We start from the raw sequence: 27,243 nt of genomic DNA, 5'->3' as shown, positions 1-27,243 counted from the left end.
GAGCATGTCTCTTGAACCTGTGTGGCTGCACACTTGATCCTACCTTGGATTATCACCTAATTTGTCTAATATGGCTACCAGGTTATAAACTGCTTGACAGCACCGATGGTGTTCCTTTCTCTTTAAAGCACCTCTGCACAGTCCCTTGGACATAATAAGAGGTGACATATTTCCTTTCCCAGGCCCAAGTGTGATTAGCTGGGGCCTCCAGTACACTTGGAGGGATTGGAGTTGAGCTTTGCTGATGATCCTCCACACCATGCCAGCCAGCACCGGGGCCCAAGGCACTTGTTCTCTAACGCGACCCTCTAGAATCAATTGCCTGTTATAACTTTGCTTTCTCTTCTCCCCTCATCTCTATCTGCCTCCTTAGCAAATGAACCTGAGAAGAGAAGCACGAAATGCCTTGAACTTGGGAGGGGGAAATAGGGTGTCATTTATCTGGCTTGAGCGATTATTGAGTTTTTGGCTCTTCATTTGCTTACTTAAGAGCTGTAAAGTTGAACCACATGAAATTGCCAATATTCAACTATTTTGACCTACAAAAATGTCAATTTCATAGGGTTCAACCTAGTTTTTAGTATTTGAGCTCATGCACAGTCACTCAGGGGTGAAGTTGTCTGATCCCTGTGGGTGGTCTACTCACCAAATCCTTGGTAAAGAGATCCCCATGGAGGCTACTCATAGCTTCTGATGGTCCTGTGGCCTTTGGTAGATTCTGCCATTGCTTGTGGAGTTTCCATCATAGGCTCTGGACTCAAAAAGGGCTAGTTCATATTTCCCTTTTCCCTGCAGGTGCCAACATATGTGTTTGATCTCTGGGATAAATGCCAAGACCTCCAGACTTGAGTTTTCAAGTCTTCTGGAGATCAAAGTCTCTCCTCATCACTGTGTGGGCTTCTCTGTGCTGTTACTCAACAAAGCAACCCCAGCTCCTGCAGGGGCCAGTGGCAGAGTTCACGAGTTAAGGAAGGAAGAGGAGGAGCTCCTAGTTTTCGAAATACTGCAACACGTGGAGCAGATGAATGTGAAGGGAAGGAAGTCTTTATGTTTTTCTCAGATAAACTGGAAATTAAAAATGCAGGAACTTTACATGGATTTTAGTTATTTATGAACTAGATCCACCTGAATGGGATGGCCAGGAGCCTTTCATAGTTTTCTTACTTTATGTACCCAAAGGAATACACAGGACCTTAGCAATCATTGCATTCAACACCTTCAGTCATTTCATGTGACTTCCAAACAAAGTACCCTTTACTGTACATTTCTAGTAGAAAATATCCTAATGACAAATGAAAAACAAAAAGAAATCTAAAACTGAATTAAGTTGTCTTATTGTAGTCATTTTGCAACTATTCAAATAAGTAATTATGCCATTAGGAATCAAGATTTTCAGCACAAGACAAAAGAGATCAATTATAAAATCAAGGAAGTTAAAACCTGTAATCTTAGATATGAATTGGCAATAATGGTTTAAACTCATTATTTATTTTCACCTTCTTACATATTTTCTAGTCCTGTCTACTGAAGAAGGCTAGAACTAATGACAACCTAGCAATGATGAATACCCCTACCATGCAGAGTGTGGTCTCTAAAGTCTATTCCGTCTGAGAGGAGTCAGGGCTTCTTCAAGAAAGGGCTGATTCTAGGTCTGAGGCAGCAAATGTGCAAGATGAACGTAGTACACCTCCCTTGATACCACTGCAGACTCAGCTAGACTCAAGCTAATTGAGTCACAAGAGAACCTATCTCTTCTGACACCAGAATGAATCCATTATGGGTTAAGTATTTGCCACTCATCTAGCTATGTCTGTTATAGAGAGCACATAACTCATTACAAATATCTAGGCTTTTGGGGTGGAAATGTCCTTGGAAAAGAATGCCTTTTGGCTTGCAGGCTCATGTATTTATAGCTTCTTTGTTGGCCCAATAAAGAGCATCACTTCTCTTCTACCTGCAAAGATACTAATTAGCAAGTAGTGATTCTAAGTAAATGTAGTGGAGGTGGTATGTGGGGCCTTTTGTAAGTATTTTAAAATTTTCCATCATCACTGATGTTCTCTAAGTAGATTTTAAGAGACTAACCTCCACCTAGGAGAAGGGATTTATTAGCATATATAATTGGATGCATGTGCTAATTACCTTACTGCTTCACAATCTAACCAAGCCAAGGGCATCTGTCCAAGAGGACAGAAGAGGCTCCATGAGCCATACTGAAAAATAGAACCCTTTTTCTCTTATATCCAGTGACTGAGTGCAGTGGTTCTTGAATAAAATGGTGATTTTCACATGCTTTCTCTGACCTGCCTGTCCCACTCCAGCTCCATTTTCTTCCCTGGGATGTCAGAGGCACCCATGTTTATGACATCTTATCTTAGTTTGAACAGGAGTGAAGGGATTTTAACATGTCATACTCATCTTCATGGGTGCATTCCCTCCTTTATTCTTTATTTTATGGAGAGAGCCTGCTTTCAAGAAACTATGGGTGCTAAAGGATGATACCTACAGTCTTCCCTGTAATCAGCCTCACCTGGTTCATCCCAAATAATGGAAACAGATTTGTGTCATTCACCAAGGAGTTTTATTTTTAACCCTTGTTAAACCCATAATCTTGGAAGTATTTCTTAACTATTTCTTTCACTCTCCTGAAAGAGCAAATTTCTTATTTCTGATCAGTATTATCTTTCTATACTTTTACTTGTTTGCAAACTTGTAACACTGACAGTGTCTCTCCGGTGTCGGGCTGATGAAGTAAGGATTGGGTCAAGCCCCCATTTCTCCTACCCTGGTTTGAACTCAGGCATGGAAGCCTTGAAAACTGGCACAAATGTTTCATGACTTAGTGATGGGATGGTCACTTTCAGTACAGGTTGCTGAAAAGCAGGCACTTTAATGCTATTTAAGAGCACAGTGGCCCTTCTGGTAAAGCTAACCTTGGAGTTGAACTAATTATTAGATTGAACTATTGAGATAGTTTTTCAAGATTAAGATGGTTGAATATCACCAATTTAATATGGTTCAATGTAATACCTACCTTGTTACCTAGGCCTCTGTGGTCCACTGACTGGCAACATCAGCATCCCCCTGGGACTTGTTAGAAATGCAGATTCTCAGATCCCATCCAAGACCTACAGCATCAAGATCTCTGGCAGTAGAATCTGTTTTAACAAAGTCTCCAGGTGATTTCTATGCATACTGGAGTTTGGGAAGCTCCATTTTAACCTATTATGTTAATGTTTAAGTCTGCCTTTGAGGGCAGCCTTCTTAGTTCCCCAATGGTGTGGTTTGTATCCATACAGCCTCACGTACAATGATGGTTCCTGGTTAAGAACAAATATTTCCATCAGCATTGTTGAGGCAGGATGGTACATTTTGACAAGAACAAATGTGAATCCTCTGCCTATTGTGTGCTCTGTGGAATGGTAGCTTAAACAATACAATTTCTAGCTTTGCCAAGCGACTGCCACCTTAGTGTCTGGTGTTTTTAAAAGGATGTACCTTGCTGAGATATATATACATACACACACATATATATATGTATGTAGATATATCTGATATATCTGATATATATATATATATCAAACACTAGGCCATGTGTACATCTAAGATGCTAGTCTGCTCCCCATCCATTGATTAGGGAGCTGGACTCCGGGGTTAGCTAGGTCTCGATAGCCTCTGTTCAAACTGGCCAAGGAAAGGACAGCCTGGCTCATGCTAAGGATAGCAAAATCTCCAGTCTGGCTCACAGCATACTCACAATCACATGGAGAATGTGGCCTAGACAGGGGTTTTTAAGGAGAGATGTTCCTTGCAGTCTGTATTATAACTGGGAGCTAATCCAAGTCCAATGCTAGGAGAATGGGTAAATAAACTACAGTACACCCACGTGGCAGAACATTATACAGCTGTTAATAAGTATTGAGGTTGATTCACAAAGGAAAATTATTTTATTTCATTTTATTTTTGAGACAGGGTCTCACTCTGCCACCCAAGCTGGAATGCAGTAGCACAATCTCAGCTCACTGCAGCCTCCTCCTCCCAGGCTCAAGAGATCCTCCCACCTCAGAGTACCTGGGATTACAGGCGCATGCTACCACATCAAGCTAATTTTTGAGGGTTTTGTTTATTGTGTTTTGTTTTGTTTTAGTTGTTGTTTTTTTTTTGTAGAGATGGGGTTTTGCTGTGTTGCCCAGGCTGGTCTTGAACTCCTGGATTCATGTGATCTGCCCACCTTGGTCACTGCGCTTGGCCAATTTCTTTTATTTTTAAAAAGCAGTATACAATAGGGTATATATGCTATATCTCAACTATTTAGAAATGTACTTGAAAAAACTGCTTGGAAACATGCTAGCATGCTAACAGTGGCCTTTGGCGACAGGATTAAGAGTTGGCTTTTTGTTGTTCTTTTAGACTTTTTTGAATGACTGTGTGTGTGAGAGAGAGAGAGAGAGAGAGAAAGAGAGAGAGAGAGTATTAGTCTGTTCTCACACTGCTATAGAGAAATACCTGAGACTGGGTAATTTATAAAGAGAAGAGGTTTAATTGGCTCATGATTCTGCAGGCTGTACAGGAAGCATGGCAGCATCTATTCCTGGGGAGGCCTCAGGGAGCTTTTACTCCTGGTGGAAGGCAAAGTGGAACCAGACTTCTTACATGGCAGGAGCTGGACTGAGAGGGGTTGGGGGGAGGTGCCATACACTTTTAAAGAACCAGATCTCATGAGAACTCACTATTGTGATGGCAGCACCAATGGGGGTGGTGTTAAACCATGAGAAACCACCCCTGTGATCCAATCACCTGCCACCAGGCCCCACCTCCAACATTGGGCATTACATTTCAACATGAGATTTGGGTAGGGATGCACATCCAAACCATATCAAAGAGAGAGAGAGAGCACGCACTGTATTTTAATCTTTGTGGCCCTTTCACTACTACATAATAGACATTTAATAAATGCTGGAAATAAATAAAGAATAAATGAATACTACATCATAAGCACTTGGATGACAGGGATCCTGTCTTAGCTATCTGTGTGTCCCCTAGTTCCTAGCCCAGAGTTTTGCAAAAGTAGCTGCTCAATACAAGTGAGTGGGTTTGAGTGAAGGTCCAGACTCCCAGAGCTGCTGGACATGTCAACTTTATCTAATACATTTTTCCTGCTGAAAAACCAAGTTTGTACTGCACCTGAGTCAGTGCTTTCTATAAATCAGAGACTCTTCTAAAATATCCTCAGGCCCTAGAATGTGTACTATCTCTCTAAGGTCATGCCCTCCCCCACTCACTTTCCCCACCCCTGCGATTTTTCTTTCTTTTACCACATTCCCCTCTCTACCCCTTCTCTCTAACCTCTTTTGATAATTCCATCCATCCCCTCTCTAGACCCCTGTGGTTGAGAATTTCTTCTTTGTATTGAATCTAAATTTTTTCTATTGTAATCCTGTGGATAAATGAAACCCACAGTTGGTGTAAAACCCCACTTGAGCTATTTATGCCAATTTCATTTCCCTGCCAAAGTATACAGGGAGTCATTAACAAGTAACAAAAGCAATCAAACACATTTCCTTTAAGAATTTACATGGGACAATGCCTGGCATTGTCAGGGATCTCAAGAAGTATCAGCTGTGGCTCCTCTTGTCAGGGGCATAAGGATGTGGCTGCAGATGTGTATGGCAATCTAAGATAGTCTGTGAGGAGTGCAAATGAGAGGTGGGAAATAGTGAGTGGCCCAGCAGCTTGAGGGTGGGAGGTAGAAGGCTTTTGTTGAAGATGAGGCTTGGAGGGTAGATAGATGGCAAACAGTGCAGGCATTCTAGGCATACAAGCCAACCAAGGTAACCAAGTTGGGCTTTCCTTTTTCCCTGATCCAATCCTCTTCTGAGTTATTTGCTCTGGAAAACTCAGAATGCAAAAAAGGCAGAACACAGGGAAGGAAAGGAGTTCAGATATTTCATATACTGAATACCTGAATACATTGAATACCCAGCTTTCTATCTTTAACAAGAAGGAAGAAAGGGGAGTATGTGCGTTTCCACTGCTGTAACAAAGGTTTTCCATCAATGTCATCTTTCCCTGATGATATGTATACTCTAAGTCTCAAAGTGGCTCATAGTTGTTACTGGTAAATGGGCAGGGCCCTCTCTTGCAGCCATAGTCCCCTCAGAGCAGCTCTTGGTGGGTGTGTCCTTCTGTAAAGGAACACAGGGCAAACCCTGGCTTCTGTGGCTGGTTCATCCCAACAACTGCTCTCTGAGCTGAAGTGCACCTGGAATTTTAAAATGGATGGAATGTGTGCTATCCACAGGTGAGAAGTGTTTTTTTCCCCCCTAAGGACAATCTGATAAATGTGAAAGGTAGAAAATAATGACCGAGAAACACGAAGGGTGCAGAAGCTAGGCCGATTATCCCCATGGAAGGAAGAGGCTGCCGAGGGAAGTGCATGGGCCTGGGCTCAGAAGACCTTGGCTTTGGTTTTTGCCTCTGCCAAAAATCAGCTCTGTGATCTAGGGTCAAATATTTTAATCTCAGTTTTCTCATCAGCACATGAAAGGAGTGGCCTAAACAATGGCTTTCACAGTGTTTTGACTGCTACTCAGAGTAAGAAACACATTTTTACATCACAACTCAGCATACACACACACACATGTGTGCACATGCACATGTGTGACACAAGTGATAGCTTTACAAAACAACACTGCATACAGTGCACGTGGGTATTTTCCAGTCTGCTCTATTTTATTTCATTGTTTTTGTTTGTTTTTTAATTATACTTTAAGTTCTGGGGTATATGTGCAGAACGTGCAGTTTTAAAATGCTAGTCTTGACCTGCTAAATGGATTTCACAATCCACTAATGGGTCATGCTCTTGCAGTTTGAAAAAAAAAAAAATACAGAAGTCCATAATTTCCGAAGTCCCTTCCAGCAGTAGAATCCAATGACTCTGCTAGATGCCTAAAGGAATTTTCTTAAAACAATAGCTGAGCTGTGACAGATGACTATGTGCTTACATTCTGGAGGAAGTGTCTGGTATAGAATATGGCAGCAGAATGACCTGAAGATAAACAAGTAAATTACAAAATGCTGCTAAGAAGAATGTCTAGGACTGCAACTCTGCCACTGGCTCAGAGAGTTAAGATCACTGAGTCATTTCACTAAATGCTGTCCATGTCAACAGATGGCAGCGACCTGGGGACATTGAACTTGTCAGAGAGGTCACAGGCTCCCCAGTTGTGGGCAGTCTTCTTTCCAGTTTCCAGAAATGAGACCCTCAAAGAGTGATCTTTAGTAGTCTCATCTTTGTTTATACTTCACTCAACAAGAAGACAGGCAAAATAAAGCAAAAAGAAACTTGGAGAGCTCCAGACTTTCCTCTTGTGAACTTGGACCCTAATCCTGGCCTCCCAATCTTCTTTTGTTTTCAGCCCAGGAAAGGGTACTAATCTTTATTAAGCAGTGACACATGCCAAGGACGTTGTTACTTAATTGGAGCCTGAACCACTGCATGAAGGCTCTGTGATTTCCCTTTCATAGAAGACTTGCTCTGGATCACATTGATGCTGTGATCCATCTTTCCATCCCAGAGCCCAGGCTCTTTTCACCATCCCATCCTGCCATAGCTCAACTACAGAGTCTGGGTGGATTTTGGTGACTGGCATCAAATGGAGGGCAGTACAGGACAGGCAGGACAGCACAGGACTCAGAGATCAAAAAGTTCAAACCCCTCCTTTGTAAAGATGGGGAACTTGAATCCAGGAAAGGTTAAATGACTTGTACAATGTCACATGGTGACAGAACTGCAACTAGAACCCAGGCTTCTACTGGTCTTTCCACAGGATGTTGGACATTAAAACAACAATGGTAACAGTAATAATTAAACAGTCTTCCTGGCATGAAGCATCATTTTGTTTTCGAAGCTGGGAAAACTATTTCTATGGGAAAAATTGTTCTAGTCCTTTTAGTGTACAAATAAACACACAGATATGTTATCCTGTAAGTGTTGGAATGTTTCAAGATGCTGGAATTTGTTAAGAGACCTAGATCTTTCTGATGCTGAGAGATGAACATTAGACATTTCATCCATAGTGGGGAACAAATCTGAATTATTATGGTTCTACAGAACAGGAAACCCAGCAAGGAAAGACTCTGGGAAACTGGCTCTGGCTTTGGGCTGCTCTGCAGGTGACAGGAGCCTTGGTGGTCCTTGCTCTCCTTGTAATTTACCCTGTTCCTTCCTCCAAACTGCCAAGCAGAGTGGGCAAGGGGATGGTTACCATGGGGTTCACTTGGTGAAATCCTCTTCCCATCCTCCCAATAGATCTGAGCACTCAGGCAGCAGCAACAGACACCTTAGGGAGATTTACCATTTTGCTTACCAAGCTGATGGCTCCTGAGGATTGGCTTCAGTGTAGCAGAGACCCGGAGAGCAAACCGGCTACATATCTGTGACACTGACAATTTCAGATGCTTATTAATTGATTAATGTGTCAACACACTCCTCCCTGTCATGGGGCATCAGAACGGATGGTTTGTAGAGGTATGTGTTCCTGCCCACAAAGCTGTGTGTTGGGGGTGGCTATGATGGTAGAAGGGCAGGAAAAAGATTAGCAAGGTGTGGGTGGGTAAATGTGTCTGCAGGCACTCTGAGAACATTTAAACATTTTTCTTCCCTCCCTTGAAGGGGTACAAATTCCATTTCTGAGTCATTTTGTGCATTTTTCTGAAAATTTCACCACATGTAGCAGTCAAACTTTGATCTCAGCTGTCACCTCTCCCTTCTTAAGGAAGAAGGAGTAGCAGGGGAGAAAGCCAGTGTGGGGTGGGGATGTGAGGTAAGGAGGCTTTCTAGGAAGGGAGGCCAAGAATAAGCATTTTGCACTGCTCCCAGAGGGCATAAAGCTGTAAGGCAGTGTGGGATGCTCACAAGGCTAGGAAAGAGAGGATTAAATGAGTAACACCCCTAGCAGGGCAGGGGATATGGGGCTGGAGAGGCTGGGGCAAGACTAAGTTTGCCCCTGATTTTTACTCCTTCCCAGTAGTTCCTAAAACCAGGCTTCCTCCTGCTCTTAGAAATGGGCCTGGTCTTTCCAAAAGAGTGGCAGCCACTAGTTTTCCTTAATGTCTAAGTTAGCTCATTTCAGAGGACCCCAGTGACCATATCCATCCTTCCAATACATCACTATGAATCAAGATCTAGACAATTACATTATCTCCAGTGTTCGACAGGGGAATGAACTAAGATCAGTCTATAAAGACTTTTCACTGGCCTGTGGACATTTCCTGCGATGGCATTTTCTTTCAGCAGTTTGGTTTTGTGGTTATCTGTTTATGCTGTTGTCTTTCTGATATAGTAGAACCCATCTTCCCAACCTCCTGCTAGGCACTTTCTGGAAGAGTCACTCAGTCCTTGGTTATACCTGATGCTATGAATGATAGAGATAGTAGCAGTTCTGAATCTTTTCTCTTTATTTTGAAAAGCACTAGATCCTTTTTATGTGGCAGACGACCCATTCCCCTTCCCCTACCCCATCACCCTTAGCTTAGGGAAACTTACTTCAATATTGGTTTGGGAAAAAGTGGCAGCTTAGAAGCCAAACAGAGATTGTTTCTGATCCCAGATCTTCTACTTACCAGGTGGATGACTTAGCAAATTTACTTACTCTGTCTGAGTTCCCATTTCCTTATCTATAAAATAGGGGCAATATTTTCCTCTTTGAGTTGTGTGAGGGTACCATGATATTATCAATATAATGCACCTGGCTTAGAACTTGGCATATGGTTGGAGCTTCCCACAAGAGCTTATAGTCTTAGATGAGGGAAATGATACATCCAAATAAACTTTTTCCTGCTGTGGAGGATAAAAATGACACATAGAGCCTTATTTCCTATTGTAACCCTTGTCATTATCTTCCCCTTTTTTGGGGAGCAGTAACAGAGGGAAGGAGTTGACAAGACAAAGCAAGTGACTGACTCTAGAGAAGTAGATAAAGTAGTGGGAATGTGCATTAGTGATATGGTTTGGCTGTGTCCCCACCCAAATCTCATCTTGAATTGCAGCTCCCATAATTCCCAGTGTTATGGGAGAGACCTAGTGGGAGGTAATTGAATCATGGGGGCTAGTTTTTCCCATGTTGTTCTTGTGGTAGTGAATAAGGCTCATGAGATCTGATGGTTTTATAAAGGGGAGTTCCCCTGCACATGGTCTCTTTGCCTGCCACCATGTTAGACGTGACTTTGCTCGTCTTTTGCCTTCTGCCATGATTGTGAGGCCTCCCCAACCATGTGGAACTGTGAGCCCATTAAACCTCTTTCCTTTATAAATTACCCAGTCATGGGTATGTCTTTATTAGCAGCATGAGAATGGACAGACTAATACAATTAATTTTCTACTATTATTTCTATTATTGCATAGCAAATCATTGCAAACTTATCACCTTAACACAACACCCATTTATTATGTTTCAATATCCATGGGTCAGGAGTCTGGGTATGGGTTAACTGGGTCCTCTGCTCAGGGTTAACTGGGCTGAAATCAAGGTGTCAGCTGGGCTCATCTCATCTCATCTCATCTCATCTCATCTCATCTCAGGCCCAGAGTTCTCTTTCTTTCTTTCTTTCTTTCTTTCTTTTCTTTTCTTTTTTTTTTTTTTTTTTTTTTTTTTGTGAGACTGAGTCTCACTCCGTCGCCCAGGCTGGAGTGCAGCGGCCAGATCTCAGCTCACTGCAAGCTCCGCCTCCCGGGTTTACGCCATTCTCCTACCTCAGCCTCCCAAGTAGCTGGGACTACAGGCGCCCACCACCACGCCCGGCTAATTTTTTTGTATTTTTTAGTAGAGACGGGGTTTCACCGTGTTAGCCAGGATGGTCTCGATCTCCTGACCTCATGATCTGCCCGTCTCGGCCTCCCAAAGTGCTAGGATTACAGGCTTGAGCCACCGCGCCTGGCCTCAGAGTTCTCTTTCAAGTTCATTGGTTGTCGGCAGAATTCAGTTTCTTGAAGTTGTAGGAGTGAGGCCCTCAGCTCCTAGAGGCCACCTGCCATTCCCTGCCACATGTCCCTGTCCACAACACGATAGTTTGCTTCTTCAAGGCCAACAGGAGAGCATCTCTGCTGCTTCTTGTCTCTTTTAAGTATTAACTCAGGATTATACTCTCTCTTTTGATTAGCTCAAAGTCGATTGAGTATAGACCGTAAAACCCTTTTTGCCTTGTAATGTAACGTAAGTCACAGGTTCTGCCTACATTCAAGGGAAGGGGATTATACAGGGTACATGCACAAGAAGGCAGGAATCTTGGGAACCATCCTAAAATTCTGCCTATCACACAGTGGCCCCTGGATGTATCCAAATAAACAGAGGAAAAACCTTCTTGTTTTGCTTTGTTCCATTTTTAGGAGAACAAACATTCCTAGGGCACTAAGCCTGCTATCTTGCATAACTCAGCCATGGTGAGATTGTTAAATAGGGAGGAAAAGGGAGCATGGTGAACCCAAAGATGCAGGGCAGCCTTACAATGGCAGTGGAGAAGCTCATGAATGAATGGATTGAACTGTGGTTGAACTGTTACTTAAGAAAAGGAATAGATTTTTTAAAGAAGGAAAAATGGGACAGTTTTCCCTGGAAGAGCTCCATTAGTGCCTGTCTGCCTGGCTGTAGTGGACACATAATACTAGTTAATGCTCTGTGACCAAATGACGTCACTGAGAGCAAAGGCATTAAAGAGTTTTCCTCCTTTCCCTGTCTAAGAGATAGACAGGATGGTGGCAACTGATGAGTGAAATGTTCACCTGCTAATATGTGGCAGAAATCTGATATAGCTTCTCAATGGAGAAAGAAAAAGATTTTGGAAAGGAAAAGGTGAGGATACCTGGCCCTGAAGGCTGTCATTGTGAGGGCTGGTTCTTCCCGGGAGCCATGACTAGGCTGCCCATGCTGGAACTCATGCATTACTCTTTGCATCTGTGAATTCACAGTCCCAAGCAGCAGGCAGAGTTTAGCAGCCCAAAAACTCAGCACTGGCTTGCCTAACAAGCACAGTAGAAATGTGTTTAGGGTATCAGCAAAGCATGGGCACCAAAAAATGCTTTTTTTCAAGTAACTTGATATTTAATCTTTAATAATGAGGGAAGATAATTTGCTGAACATCTTTACACTAAAATTTTATGATATGCCAATTTATTCTGAAATTTGGGATCACCTACTGCAGAAAGGTGGAGGTGGAGGAGTGAGGACTATAACCTTTTTGGTGTTCAGGGCCTCTAGAGTCTTGATGCCTGAGACCATCCCTAGGGAACTGTATAAAACCAAAATAGGAAGAGTCTGCCAATGTCATTGCTCCCAAACTATTTTGTCCAGGCAGAATCACAGTTAAACCATTTTGCACAAAGCCAGAAAACAAATGCTTTATGAGGGCAGGGATTCCTGTGTGTTTTGTTCTGTGCTGTGTTCCAACACCTAGCACCATGCCTGAGACTAAGAGCTACTTGGGAATGTTCCATGGGTGGATGGATGTTTCCATTTTCATCAGTCTCTTCCCTTCCCTCATGTTGCCCAACTCCTTTCACTCCCACAAGATCCCAAGACATCATCAGAAGACATTTTGTGTTTCTCAAACCTGCCTGATGATAAAAATAACTTTTCATGTAATATGGATTGCCAGACCTTTCTCTTGGAAATTCTGATTCAAAGTCTAGGTTGATGCCCAGGAATCTGTGTTTTTGCCATGCACTTCTGATGAGTCTTTTCTTCAGACCAACATTAAGATAAATAGGAGGGTGTCAGGTTTTCCCCACACAAGAATTGAAGAGCCATGGCCACTTGACCTGGTTTCTGAGGGGCTGTCAAAAGTTACCACCCTAAGCCTCTGGTCAGCTGTGCTGAGGGAATGAGGGACTAGGAAAGAGTCTTTTGGTCTACCTCTTAGTCACCTTGGCCCAGCCCTCTATCCTGGTTCCCACCTTCCTGAAAAGACAAGCCTAAGGGAAGGGGTGCTCAGAAGCTCCTCTACTTCTAGGACTGCCCACTTGACTTCCTGCCCATTCTTTCCACAGACAGGCTTTATGTTCTGTCCCTTCTCCCAGCTGTCATGAGCACATGAATTCATGGTCCTCTCTGTTGGGTTTGGTAATGACCTCTGCCCCATTGGGTAGGAGTTGACTTCTTTTTTTTTTTTTTTTTTTTTTTTTTTGAGCACCCCTTCCCTTAGGCTTGTCTTTTCTTGTAGGGGTACTGTTGAACAATGGCAGGTTTTTTATATGTATACTTGTGCCTTGTTGGTGTGCTACCCACAACTCGTCATTTACATCAGGTATAACTCTGTGCAATCCCTCCCCTCCTCTATGATAGGCCCGGTGTGATGTTCCTTCGAGTCAGAGTGATCTCATTGTTCAGTTCCCACCTATGGTAGTTATCTTTGGTGTTGGTTTTCTGTTCTTGTGTGATAGTTTGCTAGAATGATGGATTCCAGCTGCATCATGTCCCTACAAAGGACACAAACTCATCCTTTTTGATGGCTGCATAGTATTCCATGGTGTATATGTGCCACATTTTCTTAATCAATCTGTGTCACTGATGGACATTTAGGTTGATTCAAGTCTTCTTTATTGTGAATAGTGCTGCAATAACTTATCGTGTGCATGTGTCTTTAGAAACAGCATAATTTATAATCCTTTGGGTATATACCCAGTAATGGGATGGCTGGGTCATATGGTACATCTAGTTCTAGATCATGAGATCATACTGTTTTCCATAATGGTTGAACTTTAGTTTACAATCCATAACAGTGTAAAAGTGTTCCTATTTCTCCACATCCTCTCAGCACCTGTTGTTCCTGACTTTTTAATGATCGCCATTCTAACTGGTGTGAGATGGTATCTCATTGTGGTTTGATTTGCATTTCTCTGATGGCCAGTGATGATGAGCATTTTTTTTCATGTGTTTGTTGGCTGTATGAATGTCTTCTTTTGAGAAATGTCTATTCATATCTTGCCCACTTTTGATGGGGTTGTTTGTTTTTTTCTTGTAAATTTGTTTAGCGAGTTCTTTGTAGGTTCTGGATATTAGCCCTTTGTCAGATGAGTAGATTGCAAAATTTTCTCCCATTCTGTAGGTTGCCTATTCACTCTGATGGTAGTTTCTTTTGCTGTGCAAGAAGCTCTTTAGTTTAATGAGATCCCATTTATCCGGGTACGGCTTTGCTGCCGTTGCTTTTTGGTGTTTTGAACATGAAGTCTTTGCCATGCCTATATGTGTCTGAATAGTGCACTACCTAGGTTTTCCTCTAGGATTTTATGGTATTAGGTCTAACATTTAAGTCTCTAGTCATCTTGAATTAATTTTCGTATAAGGAGTAGGAAAGGATCCAGTTTCAGCTTTCTACTGATGGCTGTAATTTTCCCAGCACCATTTATTAAATAGGAATCCTTTCATTCTTGTTCTCTCAGGTTGTCAAAGATCAGATGGCTGTAGATGTGTGGTATTATTTCTGAGACTGTTCTGTTCCATTGGTCTATATCTCTGTTTGGTACCAGTACCATGCTGTTTGATTTTCTTATTGTGAAGTATGGATTTGAAGTCAGGTAGCGTGATGCCTCCAGCTTTGTTCTTTGACTTAGGATTGTCTTGGAGATGGGCTCTTTTTTTGGTTCCATATGAACTTTAAAACAGTTTTTCCAATTCTGTGAAAAACTCATTGGTAGCTTGATGGGGATGGCATTGAATCTATAAATTACCTTGGGGAGTTGACTTCTTTATGCAGACAGAACCTGATTTTTCAGTCAATCCCCCATTACTGAACCAGAGTGGAAAGAGATGAGACTGGGAGGTGGGAGGAGTGGGGTGGGGCCAGGACAGGAGTCTGGATCTGGATAGTGTGTCTGGAGGGTAAAGCAGACTGGGCCAGTTCTTGCCATTCCCGAGGCTGACAGGCTACCCAGGTGCTTGTGAGGTCCTCTTTGCAGCCATTTCTTAGTGAAAATCCTCCTCGTTCCTAACATCTGCTTCAAGCAGAATTTCTGTTTAACTCACGGAGCGTTCCATCCTAGGATCCATGTGTACATGAAGAAGATGAGAGTGGGTTAAATGCTGTGTTTGGGGGAAGGAAGCCTTCCTTCCTTGATCTCTTGGATGAGTTGCAAAAACTCATCTTGCATCTGCAGTTTCCCTCCCTTAATACTCATTACCCCTGTGATGGTTTCTTTAATGCGTGTGCTCACCCCTAGGTGAAACCAAGGAAACTGAGCGATGCTTTGAAAGATGACAGGCAATGGAGCCGGTAGGTGGAGGGCATGATAAGGATACCTTGGGGACGGGACCACAAGGGACAGAGGCAGGGCAAGGTATGGGCCAAAGTTCAGGTGGACAGCAGGGGCAGCGTGCAGAACTACAGCTCTGAGGCCTTGCAGCCAGAAGGCTGGAGGTGAGGCAGCCTTTCCATTCATCTCCGAGGCTTTCCTCCACATTTTTCAGAAACAGGACCCCCATCTACACCCCCAAGCAGGCTAGCCAGGGGCTTGTCAGTGTTGATGAGCTACTGTGCCAAGGGTGAGGAATGAAGTTACGGAGAGGAAATTAGCTAGTTATAGGTAGACGGTTGGTGTCTTGGAGCCTTCTGTGCCTCGGCTCAGGGGCAAAGGTTGTTCCTATCAGTATCGTAAATGCCAAACCTTTCTCCGGCCTTGAGTTAGTTCTTAATGTGAATGCAGTAGTCTGGACTTCCACTCCACCCAGACTTTACTCCTGTCCTCTTCCCCACCCCAGGGTTGGCCAAAAGCACAACTTAAAACCACTGATGGACAATGCTCTGTTTCTTTGTCTTGCAGCCGTCTCCAACCTGGACATCGAGAGTAAGCTGAGTGTGTACTACCGCGCCCCGTGGCACCAGCAGCGCAACATCTTCCTCCCGGCCACAAGGCCACCCTGCGTGGAGGAGCTGCACCGCCATGCCCGGCAGAGCCTGCAAGCCCTGCGCAGAGGTGACAGATCCTGGGCTCGGGGGCTTTTGCAGGAGACAACTCAGAGATTGTCCCATCCAGGTGTCCTCTGTCCCATCAGCCCCAACACACCCCCTCGTTGTAGCAAGTACTTTGAAATGCTTCCGTTTCTACCCTGAAATGAAATCCATGGGTAATATGCCCTACCCATACATGTAAGAAAAAATAGCATTATGGTCTAAATATGATAATAAAGAGAAATTGAAAGGAAATTATTTATAATAATATCTATTTCAATATGCAAATGCTCAGGCGTGACCTCACTAGAAGACATCATGAAGCAGTCAGATGTTTGCACTTGTCAAAAGTAAGTCTGGATTAAGTACAGACCTTCAGAAACTATTCCAAGGGGCAGGAGGGCATGGCCATTAAAACTGGTACATTCAGTATATATTAGATATGGGCAAAAAAATAAATACTTTGGATTATAATGGATTATATGAGTTTGACTCATAAATAGGCACTAGGCTTTTCCCCTATAAGAGATTCTGATGGAACATTTAAAATTGTGTGAGACCTGGGACACCTTTTGATTGACCATCCTTTGCATTATGGGATGGCTGTCATCTTTGGCTCCCACCCAATCATTCTAACAATTAGAATGATCCCCTAGAGGGCTCTTCTGCTTCTCTTGAGAACCAGTGATCAGTCTAATGCCCCCATTCTTTAGTGGGTCACATGGAGGCCTAGAAAGGTGAGGAAACTTGTTCAGGGTCACACATAGCAGATCAGGTGTGGTACCAGGACCCAACCTAAGCATCTGAAATGCCTGCCAGAGCTCTTTTCCTCCTTGTCATACACTGTGTCTCATGGAAATAGATACTGATATTTACATGTCTCTCACAGTCCTGAGAAATCTAGAGATAGGCTCATAGCAGTCAAAATAGGAATACAGCTCTTTCTTACACTGGTTGCTTTTCAGTGCCTTAAAACCATTCTAATTAGGACAAGGGGAATAAAAAGTAGCATCATTGTTTTAGAGCCCCCTAAAGTGGGTATTAGTAGGGGACATGTCAGCTTTTTCTGGCCTTTAGATTCTTGCTATGGAGATAGATGGTGTCTACACATTCAACGTCTTTCTTCCAAATTCCCTGCACTCTTTTAAGAAATGGCATTTTGCAAAAGTATTAAAATGCAAGTAAAATATTTTAATGTCATTATCAAAGTGGAGAAACAAAATGGTGATAAATATTGTTTTCATCTTATTTATTCCACATTTGTATAACTCCTGCCTTTTCCCCTATCCTCATCTTTAATAGTTTGTTGCCTTCAATTACCATCTTTTTCTCCCTCCTCCTCTTTTTTCCCTTCCTCATCTTTTTTTTTTCATTTTAATGAAAGAGCTAACCTCCTAATATCCCTAAAGCAATTGTTTCTAAAAATTTTCCTTGGTTATTAGGGGAAGACAATGTGACACTTAAAATGAAGAGTGATGATCAGTATCCTCTAGAAGCATCTTTGGCACACTTACCATTCACTTCAATTTTATAGTTGGCTAAAAAGTTCTTTTTTAACTTAAGCCACCTTCTGAAAATCTTTCTTTCCACACTTGCCATTCCTTTGCAGCCTGGATTAGGCACCCTTCCCATAATATTCTGTGCATCCTCCCATCCTGCCACTTATAATCTTATAAGCAACCACTATGGGCCTGTTTTGCCGACCAACCACTAATAAGCCATTAATCTATGAGCAACTCAAGGGCAAGGATGATATCTTATTAATTTATTTTATTCAAAGCACTTAGTATGAAGCTGACATATAGTAGGTCCTCAATGAACATTTGTGGAACTGAATCAAGTTTTGCAGAAAACTGGTTGAACACTGAGGGCACAGGATGACTATAAAGGAATCTGATTGTTCTCACAAAATCCTTTCTCAGGTCTCATCATTAGAAAGCTTGGGTAACATTAGCCCTTTAGGTGTAATTATTTTTATCCCTTTATTTTATTAATAAGTCATCCCTGATCAGGATTTTATGGATTCCACCAGATAACACCAAGCTGCTTGTAAACTATCACATTTCACTGCTTTGTCATGTTTAGACTTAAAGCAGAACAGAAGAACAGCAAGTGCCAATATCAGTTTTCTCTGAACCTCCTCCTGGGGGTGGTGAGACAGGGATGTAGGGCCTCCTGGGGTTTGGAAGGAAGACTGTGGAGATGCGTTTTACCCTCCACAGACTGGCTTGTTTTGCGGTTGGCTCGATAGCATATCTTGGGTGTAGTAGTTTTAATAGCACTGCAGAGAGCCATAAACAAGAATTATAGCCATCATGGAATTAAAAACATGCAGTGTAGAATTAAAATTAGAAAGTGACTTTTTTTTTTTTTTAACCTTGTCCAAGAAACACAATAGCATACTGCTGTATTCATCAGCATAATCTGCTTCTGCCATCTGGTGGCCATGAATAATACTGACCTATCAGACAACTGCCATGCTCAGCAAATGCCGCAGTGAGCATCCCTGTAGGTTCCCTATTTGGACAGCTGGAATAGCCTGACTTCCACCATGACGGAGTGGATAATGAAGCACAGACAAATGAGGCTGTGGTGGCAGCAGCTCTGTGCTTCTTTTGGAGGTGAGACTGTAAGGAGACAGCTGGGGGACCAAGATTAAAACCTAGAAATTGGCTGCCTTCAAGATCTGCTTAATAGCAAACCCCTCAACAAATTTTATTGAAGGCAAGGGAGTGTTCTAGAACCTAGGAGTCAAAAAGCAATAACATATGCTGCCCACAAGGAATCCCTGGTCTAGTGGAGAGACAGACAAGTAACCAGGTCATTTCAATACAGTGATAGGGAGGCTAAGAAGAAATGTACCAAGTCATTCCATAGAGCTTCAGGGAGGGCTTCATGGAGGAAGTAGCATCTAAATGTATTTCAAGTTATTTAGGCTCTGATTACTTTTTTCGTTTTCTTAGTAATTCTTTAATGCTCAGAGCCAGTAATGGCTTTATGTGATGCTATTGTTTATGTTCATAAATCATGGAGAGAGAGATTCATAAGCAACTATAAATAGATAATTATATTTTATATTTCCTTTCCTTTCAAGTTTCGGGCTGCAGCATAAGTTTCATTGGTCTGAGGGAATAAGGAGCAGGATTCCACTGCAGTTTCAGGCTCTAGTGAACTAATGTTCTCCCTACCTCAGCACCAGAAAAAAGGTATTATTAGGGAGCCATTAACCTAGCCTGCCTACTCCCAGCCTAGGGCAAAGAAAGATATATATTTAAGATTGTGTAGGAGGGGAGCAATTGAATGGAAAATTGAGTTGATGTTTCCCTTCCAACTACTCCCCTCCTTTCACTTCTTCCTAACCAGGAACACCTGTAAGCGGCTCTTCTGTATGGATTTAACAATGTAAACACTTTTCATTGTGTTACCCATTTAGAAAAGCCCACTGTTTGCTTGCATAATGATGGTGGCATTGGAGGTGGGCACTTTAACAAGGAAGACATTTATCTTAAACAGCCTTCTGATAAACATTGACTTTGGAGGCAGTTTAGCAAAGACTACCTACATGGTTTTGAAGACTTTGCTCTAATTGCTTATGGGAGCCAACATTTGTCAGAAGAATCCCAAGCAAAGGGAGATGGGGAATACTATCACACCTTCTCGACACAGACACTATGTTCAGGCGGCGAGGCACACGGACAGCCAAGTCAGACATGGATAGAAATCAGAAAGTTCAAGAGTGCTCAGTTTCTAGTTTAGGGGGCAGCACATTGAATGGGGCAAAGAAAATGGAGCCAGCATTGGGGAGGCCTGTCAGAAACAAGTAACAGGACCTAGAAAAGCCTATGGCAGTGAAGGCACCTGCCACAGCCCATTCAAAATACAGAGAAATTGAATACATTCTAATTTTTAAAACTAGACTCTAATGAAAGCATAAATTCACTTTCAGTCACTCAACAAACATGTGATGCAAATACTCCCAACATGAGTTATTTCCAGGTACCAACGGTTGAAAAATGGACTCACACAAATTCCTGAATATGTAGCAATCAGCTCCCCTGAGCCAGTGACAGCCAGCTCCCGTACCCAGTGAGTGGGCCAGGCAGCTCTGGTGTGTCTGTGCCTACTTTCCACTCCAGTACTGATGGCAGCAAATCTTCCACTATGTTCTCAACTTTTGTTGTTGTTGTTGTTGCTTGTGTTATTTTGAAATAAGTCACACTGAACTCAGAAGTGAACCCTCTTGTACAGATTATGAGATGGACCCACTGAAATGTATGCATCCAATTTCGTATTAATAGTAAGTGAAAGTTCAATTAAAAACCATTCTGAAAATCTTATTTGGTATACAAATTAGCTAACGTAATGAAAACTCACTTTTTTTTTTACAGCCTTTTGCTAACACTCCCAAGGGGAAAAGATAAATGGAAAATGCCAAGTGTATTTCAGTATTACTGCTTTTTCTCCTTCTCAGAACACCGGAGCCGGAGCGATCGCCGAGAGCAAAGAGCAGCTGCCCCCCTTTCCATTGCAGCTCCTCCACTGCCAGCCTACCCTCCAGCTCACAGCCAGAGGAGGCGTGAGGTTAAGGACCGTCACTTTTTAACGGTAAGCTTGGTGGCCACCTGTAGCCCTATGCTTGCTCCTGAGGAAACATCAGTTTGTCTGGGAGTCAGTTTCCTGCCTCCCAGTGAAAGAGGCTGGGCTGGCTAAGAGCTCAAATCACGGGCATTTGGGAACAAATTAATTTCCCCTGTTTTCATTCCTGAAAGAAATGCCTCTTTTTTGGAATACAGACATATTTTTTAGTTAACTGGTTGCACAATGCAGTAAAGCAAGAATAGTTACAGACTAAAATCAGGAAAAAAAAATATGTACTTCAAACCTCAGTTCTTCTGCTTGCAAGCTGAAGGATTCAGGATGTTACTTATGTTCTTTGCCCTCAGTTCCCTCATCTGTAATACAGGGATATTAATAGTACCTGGTTTATAGGGCTAGAGGATTAAATGAGATAAGGCATGTAAAGTGCTTAGCCCAATGACTGACTGGTACAGAGTAAGACCTCAAGAAATGTTAACCACAACTGCTACTACTGTTATTACTAGTAAAGTAACAGCATGGCTGACTTGGTGGGGTGATCTGGTAAAGAACTTTAGTGTTGTGAAAAATTACCATTTGAAGAGTAATCATGTCATTATTTCATGCTTTCCCATTCTCCAAAGGAGGCTAATTCTCCAGGGTAACTTAATACCATGGTGATGTCATCGCCTCTGCGGCTTTCAGCCCTGACCAGATGAATGTGGCTGTAACTCAGCCCAAGCCCTTAAGCATGGGTCACAGATGATGAAGCTGAGCCCAGCTCAGAACACCAGCAAGCACTATCAGCAGCCACTACAAACACATCACTGCAGATATGCCTTCTAGGGCCTCAGTGGGGACAACTGAGCACTTTGTGCCTCTAAGCAGGCAACATTGAAGTGAGGGACTATGGCTTTTGGGACCAAATCAGCCCACACTGCCTGTCTGAATGTCTGCATTCCTGCTGTCTTGTCATTCTGGTTCAAGATCCAAAGTCTAAAGAAGTTACAACAGTGTGGGTATGAGTTAAGGTTTTTATTAGAAATTAAATTTGCATGTATGACTCTAAATTGTGCACTCTTATGGCTTTTACAATATGCAAGAGAGATGAAAATATTTGGGTCACATGGTGCCAAATATCCAGCCAAAAACAGACTTCATCTAAATGAATCCACATGATATAACATATCCAGATAAGACCTTGAATGATATTGGACAAAATATAAAAACATTTTTCCTATTTGTAGCTGGACTGCAGGCAGGTCCTTCAGTGCTCATCAAGTGCACACTGAGTGCCATGTCGCACTCACTACATTGTTGCACTGCAGCCCAAGGATAAGAAAAGGAGATAAGGGCCTCTTAGGGCTTTCTAGTTCTTCAGATAGAGCAGTTTCACGTGCTAGTGATTTGTCATAAAGAAGTTCTTAAGCAGCTCAAATCTGCTTGCTGAGGCATTTGCTTTTAATGAGGCATTTTCTGCATTAAAATGTTAAAAATATTTTCCCATTCATTATAACATGTTTTATGGCTAATTAAGTTGGTTTTCTTGGAAGGGGTAGGTGAAAGAGAAGAATTTTGAGCATTTACAGAAATTACATAAAAATATAACCCTTTTTCATGATCTGCATAATTTTTAATAATGTCTAAATACTAAAGTAAGACTATAGGAAAAGCTTAAAATGATGAATAGCAATGAGAGTACTTCATTTACTTACCTAAAAAATATCAATAAAAGAGGACTATGGATTACACTTAGGTAAACTTCAGTAAGTTTGTCCATCCCAAATGATAATACTTAGTATTTCTAAGTAATTTTAACTGTTTATTTGTTCAAGAGTTTGGGTCACTACAATGATTAGAAGATTTTCATTTGAGTTATATCCCTTAGGCCTGGATAGAACATAGTTCAAGCTTACAAGACTGTATATTGCTGAAAGACAAATGGCTGCAGGTAAAGGGACAGGAAATTTGTAGTTAAATTGCTAGATAGACATTTTCTTAGACAACTCTCCTTTCATGTATGAGATTTGGTGAAGCCATGCTTTTCTTCCTTTAAGAAAGCATTCATAATGAGATTGATATACAGTCTTCTGCAACTCTGCAGGCTATTGTACTGTACCTTGATCATTAATGGCATGGACCATGAAGTTAAACTGCCTGACTTTGAATACCAGCTCTAACACTTGCAAGCAGTATGACCCTGGCAAGTTAGTCATTTCAGTGTCTTGGGAATGGGAGTAGATAGTACCTCATAGCCTTGGGATGATAATTGAACGTGATAATACATGTAAACAGTACCTCATACATAAGTACTATATAAGCATCAGACGTTATTATTAGCCAATCAATTCCCTGAAGTATCTATTATATGGTGATAAGATCATAGGTCTAACTGTGTTTAAATCCCAGCACTACAACTTTCTGGATGTGTAACTTGGAAAAAGCTATTGTATCTTTCTGACTCCCAGTCTCTTTATCTGTAAAATGGGGATAATATCAACTTTTCGGCCGGGCGCGGTGGCTCAAGCCTGTAATCCCAGCACTTTGGGAGGCCGAGACGGGCGGATCACGAGGTCAGGAGATCGAGACCATCCTGGCTAACACGGCGAAACCCCGTCTCTACTAAAAAATACAAAAAAAACTAGCCGGGCGAGGTGGCGGGCGCCTGTAGTCCCAGCTACTCTGGAGGCTGAGGCAGGAGAATGGCGTGAACCCGGGAGGCGGAGCTTGCAGTGAGCTGAGATCCAGCCACTGCACTCCAGCCTGGGTGACAGAGCGAGACTCCGTCTCCAAAAAAAAAAAAAAAAAAAAAAAAAAAAAAATCAACTTTTCAAGGTTGTTAAAGAGGCTAAATATGACATTTTATAAATAAGATTAAACTATGCATGTGTATTTGTGCAAGTGCCCAGCACAATGCCTAAAATACCTGAATGTCAGTCTATATTGAAATCATTTATAATAAAATTCTTACCATCAAATGAAAAACCTTAACATATACTCACATATACTAGAGGAAGTATAAACTGTTACACTCTTTCTAGAGGGCAAAACTCTAAATATTCATAACCTTTGATCCAGCAATTTTACATCTAGGAATTTATCCCAAGGCAATAATCAGTGTATGCAAAGATTTATTCACTAGGGTGTTCATCAAAGCACTGTTTACAATGGGAAAATTAATCACAAATATCTCAAATGTCCAACAATAGGGACTTAGTTTAATGAATACTGATATAACTATAGGATAGAATACAATATCAAAAATAGTGTTAGAGAAGAATATTTAATGACATGGGAAAATGTATGTTTTATTATCAGGGATTTTTACATAGTTTATAAATTTGTGTATAGTATAATCTCAAAAAATGTCAATGACTGTATATGTATGTGTACATATACATATGCATAGGGGGAAAGGGCTGGAAGGTTGTATATCTGTGATTCCCAAACTGTGTGCTTAGGTGCCTTAGGGCACTGCAGTGAACTCCTAAGGGTGCCATGGGATATTTTAAAATTTCAAGGGACAAAGTGTCATCTGTCTGGTGGCATCTGGTGATGGCTCCAAAGTAACCTCATAACTCCTACAAGTGAGAAGAGAGGACGCTTGGTTTCTTGACATTTAATTTGTACCAAAAGTTCTCTAGGGGGAACTCACAGGAAACAGGACAAGCCAATTTAGCATAAAACCCTAAACGCTTTGTTAGCTGAAAATTCAAGGAGTATCTCTAATTAAAGCCCTTCTAGGAGTCCTTACTCATTAAGGGTGGCAAAGGAGGTCATTTCAGGGAAAGGCTTCCTACAAAAAGGGTATCTATTCCATCCTGCTGGATTCTGAAATTCTATAGCCAGAGATTAGTTTAAGATCATTTATTTGGGACATGAAGTTACTGTCGACCGGAGCTACAGGGAAGAGATCGAAACAAACTTCACGAAATCAACACTAGTACATAGCATCCCAACCTTTTCTTTAATGCACCACAGAAACTACAGCTTTAGGCTGGTAAAGGATCTGAAGAGTTATCTGGGCCTAGCTAGGAACCAAATGTAAAAAGTTTGTAGTAAAAATGTTCCCAAGGGCAATATGAAAGAGAAATTGCCTGGGATCGACTTCTGTCCACATGAACTCTTGGTTGCAGACTGACTTGTTAAGCATCAGAATACTGATTATTTAGGGAAAGGTAGGGAGAGGAAAGGGTCCCCAGTGAGGTGTGTTTGTGTACTTTAGTACTTTTGTTTACAAAAACCCAGTTACTGAAAGCCATTTGCCTCCAGGCAGAATTTCTGGGGAATTTTTCTTCCTTCTCTAGGCTGTGGTCAAATTGAGAATGGCAAATGGGTATCAAAACAGGAGCGTTTGCCAGAGCTGTAACAGGTATCCTGTTCCCTGCAAATCCAACCATGTGTTTTCACTCTTGGTACTAACCATTAGAAGTAGTCCACACAGCTTTTTTTTTTTTTGGTAAGAAACAATACTTTTATATGCTCAAAAACTATTAGACTTACAGTGCTGATGGCTGGAAAGTAGCCTGTTTGAGGCAGTTGAATACACAGGTTTTTTGGTGGATCAAAATATACACTGAGACTCCCAGGTAACTGATGATAATGGTGATACCCTAGGTCCCCATCTCCTATTATTTCCTCCAAAAATGATATCGAACAAGAAGGTAAAAATAAAACTACACAGAAAAACACACCATCAGCATAACTTGAGGACAGAGAATTCCCAAACATCACATTGACTGTTAAGTAAAAAGAGAGAAAACACCAAGTCTCAGCATATTTCCTCCTGTTACAAGGTGAGGGAGGGCAGATTCAGAAAGCTACATGGAAGAGACGAACTAGCAGTGGGTCTTAAGATTGATATAAAACCACCACCAGAAAAATTGTCTGCCCTAAGTCTGAAAAATAGTACAAATTTTTTCAGATAGACACAAACTACAAAAAAGGACCTAAAAGTATGTATATTTTACAGGAGCAGTTTTCTCATATAGAGAAAAGCTTCTGGGGGAGACAAAGACAAACAGGAAGGGAAATCTGCCCTTCAGCAATTGGGATTGAAGAAAAAAAGGGGCAAAAAGGAAATTTCTAGGACCCTGCAAGACAAAATAAAACCAAAACATTCAAGGACACGCAGGAGTTGTGTGTGTCCTTCAACTCCTGCATCACCACCAAAACAAACAAATACACTAAAATATTCGACTTCGACGAACTGACAGAAGATGGTGCCATTAAACCAGGGATCTTGTGAAACACACCAAAGCCACACAAATGGAGTAAGAGATAGATTAGCAGATCTACATAGAGTGATTGCAAAAGATCAATTAAAGAATATATGAAGCAAGGGTTTTATGTCCAACCATGCTGTACTTCAAGTATAGAAAAGCAATTTTCAACATACAGGAACTTAGAGAATTTTACACCCATGAGTCCTTTATGAGGAATCTACCAGAGGACAAGCTTCATCCAACCAAGGAATAATTGGGGAAATGTCAGCAAAAGGATGGGTAGCATACATTTTAATACATGTAAATGTAGATCTAAAACTAAAACTAAAGTGCACATGAAGATAGAAAACTAACGTGCAATTTTAAATGTTGTGACAACAGAGAATGATGCAACTAAAAATGAGAGAAGGGAGAGGTAAAGAAGAAAGTAGAATAAGCTAATTGATTATTGTCTAGGCAATAAGTGACTGTTAAAGGATACCAGTAAGAACTAGTCAACCGGATAGTAAAGGCTTGAAAAATAAAACGGGACTAAGGACATTAAAATGGTATAAGAGGCCGGGCACGGTGGCTCACGCCTGTAATCCCAGCACTTTGGGAGGCTGAGACGGGCAGATCAGGATCATGAGGTCAGGAGATAGAGACCATCCTGGCTAACACGGTGAAACCTCGTCTCTACTAAAAAAAAAAAAAAAAAAAAATAGCCTGTAGTCCGAGCTGAGCTACTCGGGAGGCTGAGGCAGGAGAATGGCGGGAACCCGGGGGATGGAGCTTGCAGTGAGCCAAGATCGCGCCACCGCACTCCAGCCTGGGCGACTGAGCAAGACTCCATCTCAAATAAATAAATAAATAAATAAATAAAATAAAAATAAATAAAATAGTATAAGAACAAAGAAGACTACTAGCAAAAAACAAAACAAAACAAACAAAAAACAAAAACAAAAACAAAAAAAAACTTCCTAAATACCAAAAAATTGTTTTATATAAAGAGAGAAGACAACACATCTTATGGAGGAAGAAACATAACAAATATAACAAAATACACATAATTATAATATTTATCAGAGTTTAGTCATATCAATGAATATGAGTGAGTTTAATTTGCCTATTTTAAAACTTTTCAATTTGGCTCACAAAGCAAACCCAACTATATGCTGTATACATTAAACACACACAAGATTTTTATTTATTAATTAGGTCGTGATTGTTTGAAAAAACATGACCAAGAAAAAGAGAGAAAGCACAAATAAAATAAGCAATGACAGGAAAAAATACCACTGAAACAAAAGAAAATTTAAAAATTATAAGAGACTATTTTGCAGACCTCTGTGCAAATAAATTTGAAAACCTAGATGAAATGGGTAATTTCCTAGAAGAAGAAAAATTGCCAGAATTGGCCTCATTAGAGTTGGTAAGCTTAAACAGACTGACTTCCATGGTAGAACCAGAAGAAGTTATTAAGGAGACATGCCACTAAAAAACGTCAGGCCTAGATGGTTTCCCA

General features: G+C 41.5%; 1 protein-coding gene across 1 annotated transcript in view; it reads left to right on the top strand.

The window, feature by feature from the left end:
• Nucleotides 1-27,243, top strand: part of NHS (NHS actin remodeling regulator) — a 368,434-nt gene that overhangs the window by 303,447 nt on the left and 37,744 nt on the right. The window contains exons 2-3 of the mRNA XM_021932794.2: nucleotides 15,812-15,964; nucleotides 20,411-20,544. Coding sequence (XP_021788486.2) covers nucleotides 15,812-15,964; nucleotides 20,411-20,544 — 287 coding nt within the window. The remainder of the gene's footprint in view (nucleotides 1-15,811; nucleotides 15,965-20,410; nucleotides 20,545-27,243) is intronic.

This window comes from Papio anubis, chromosome X, assembly GCF_008728515.1.
Source record: "Papio anubis isolate 15944 chromosome X, Panubis1.0, whole genome shotgun sequence".
Lineage (NCBI taxonomy): Eukaryota > Metazoa > Chordata > Mammalia > Primates > Cercopithecidae > Papio > Papio anubis.
The sequence above is the reverse complement of the archived record's forward strand: the minus strand, read 5'-3'. Positions and strand labels throughout refer to the sequence as shown.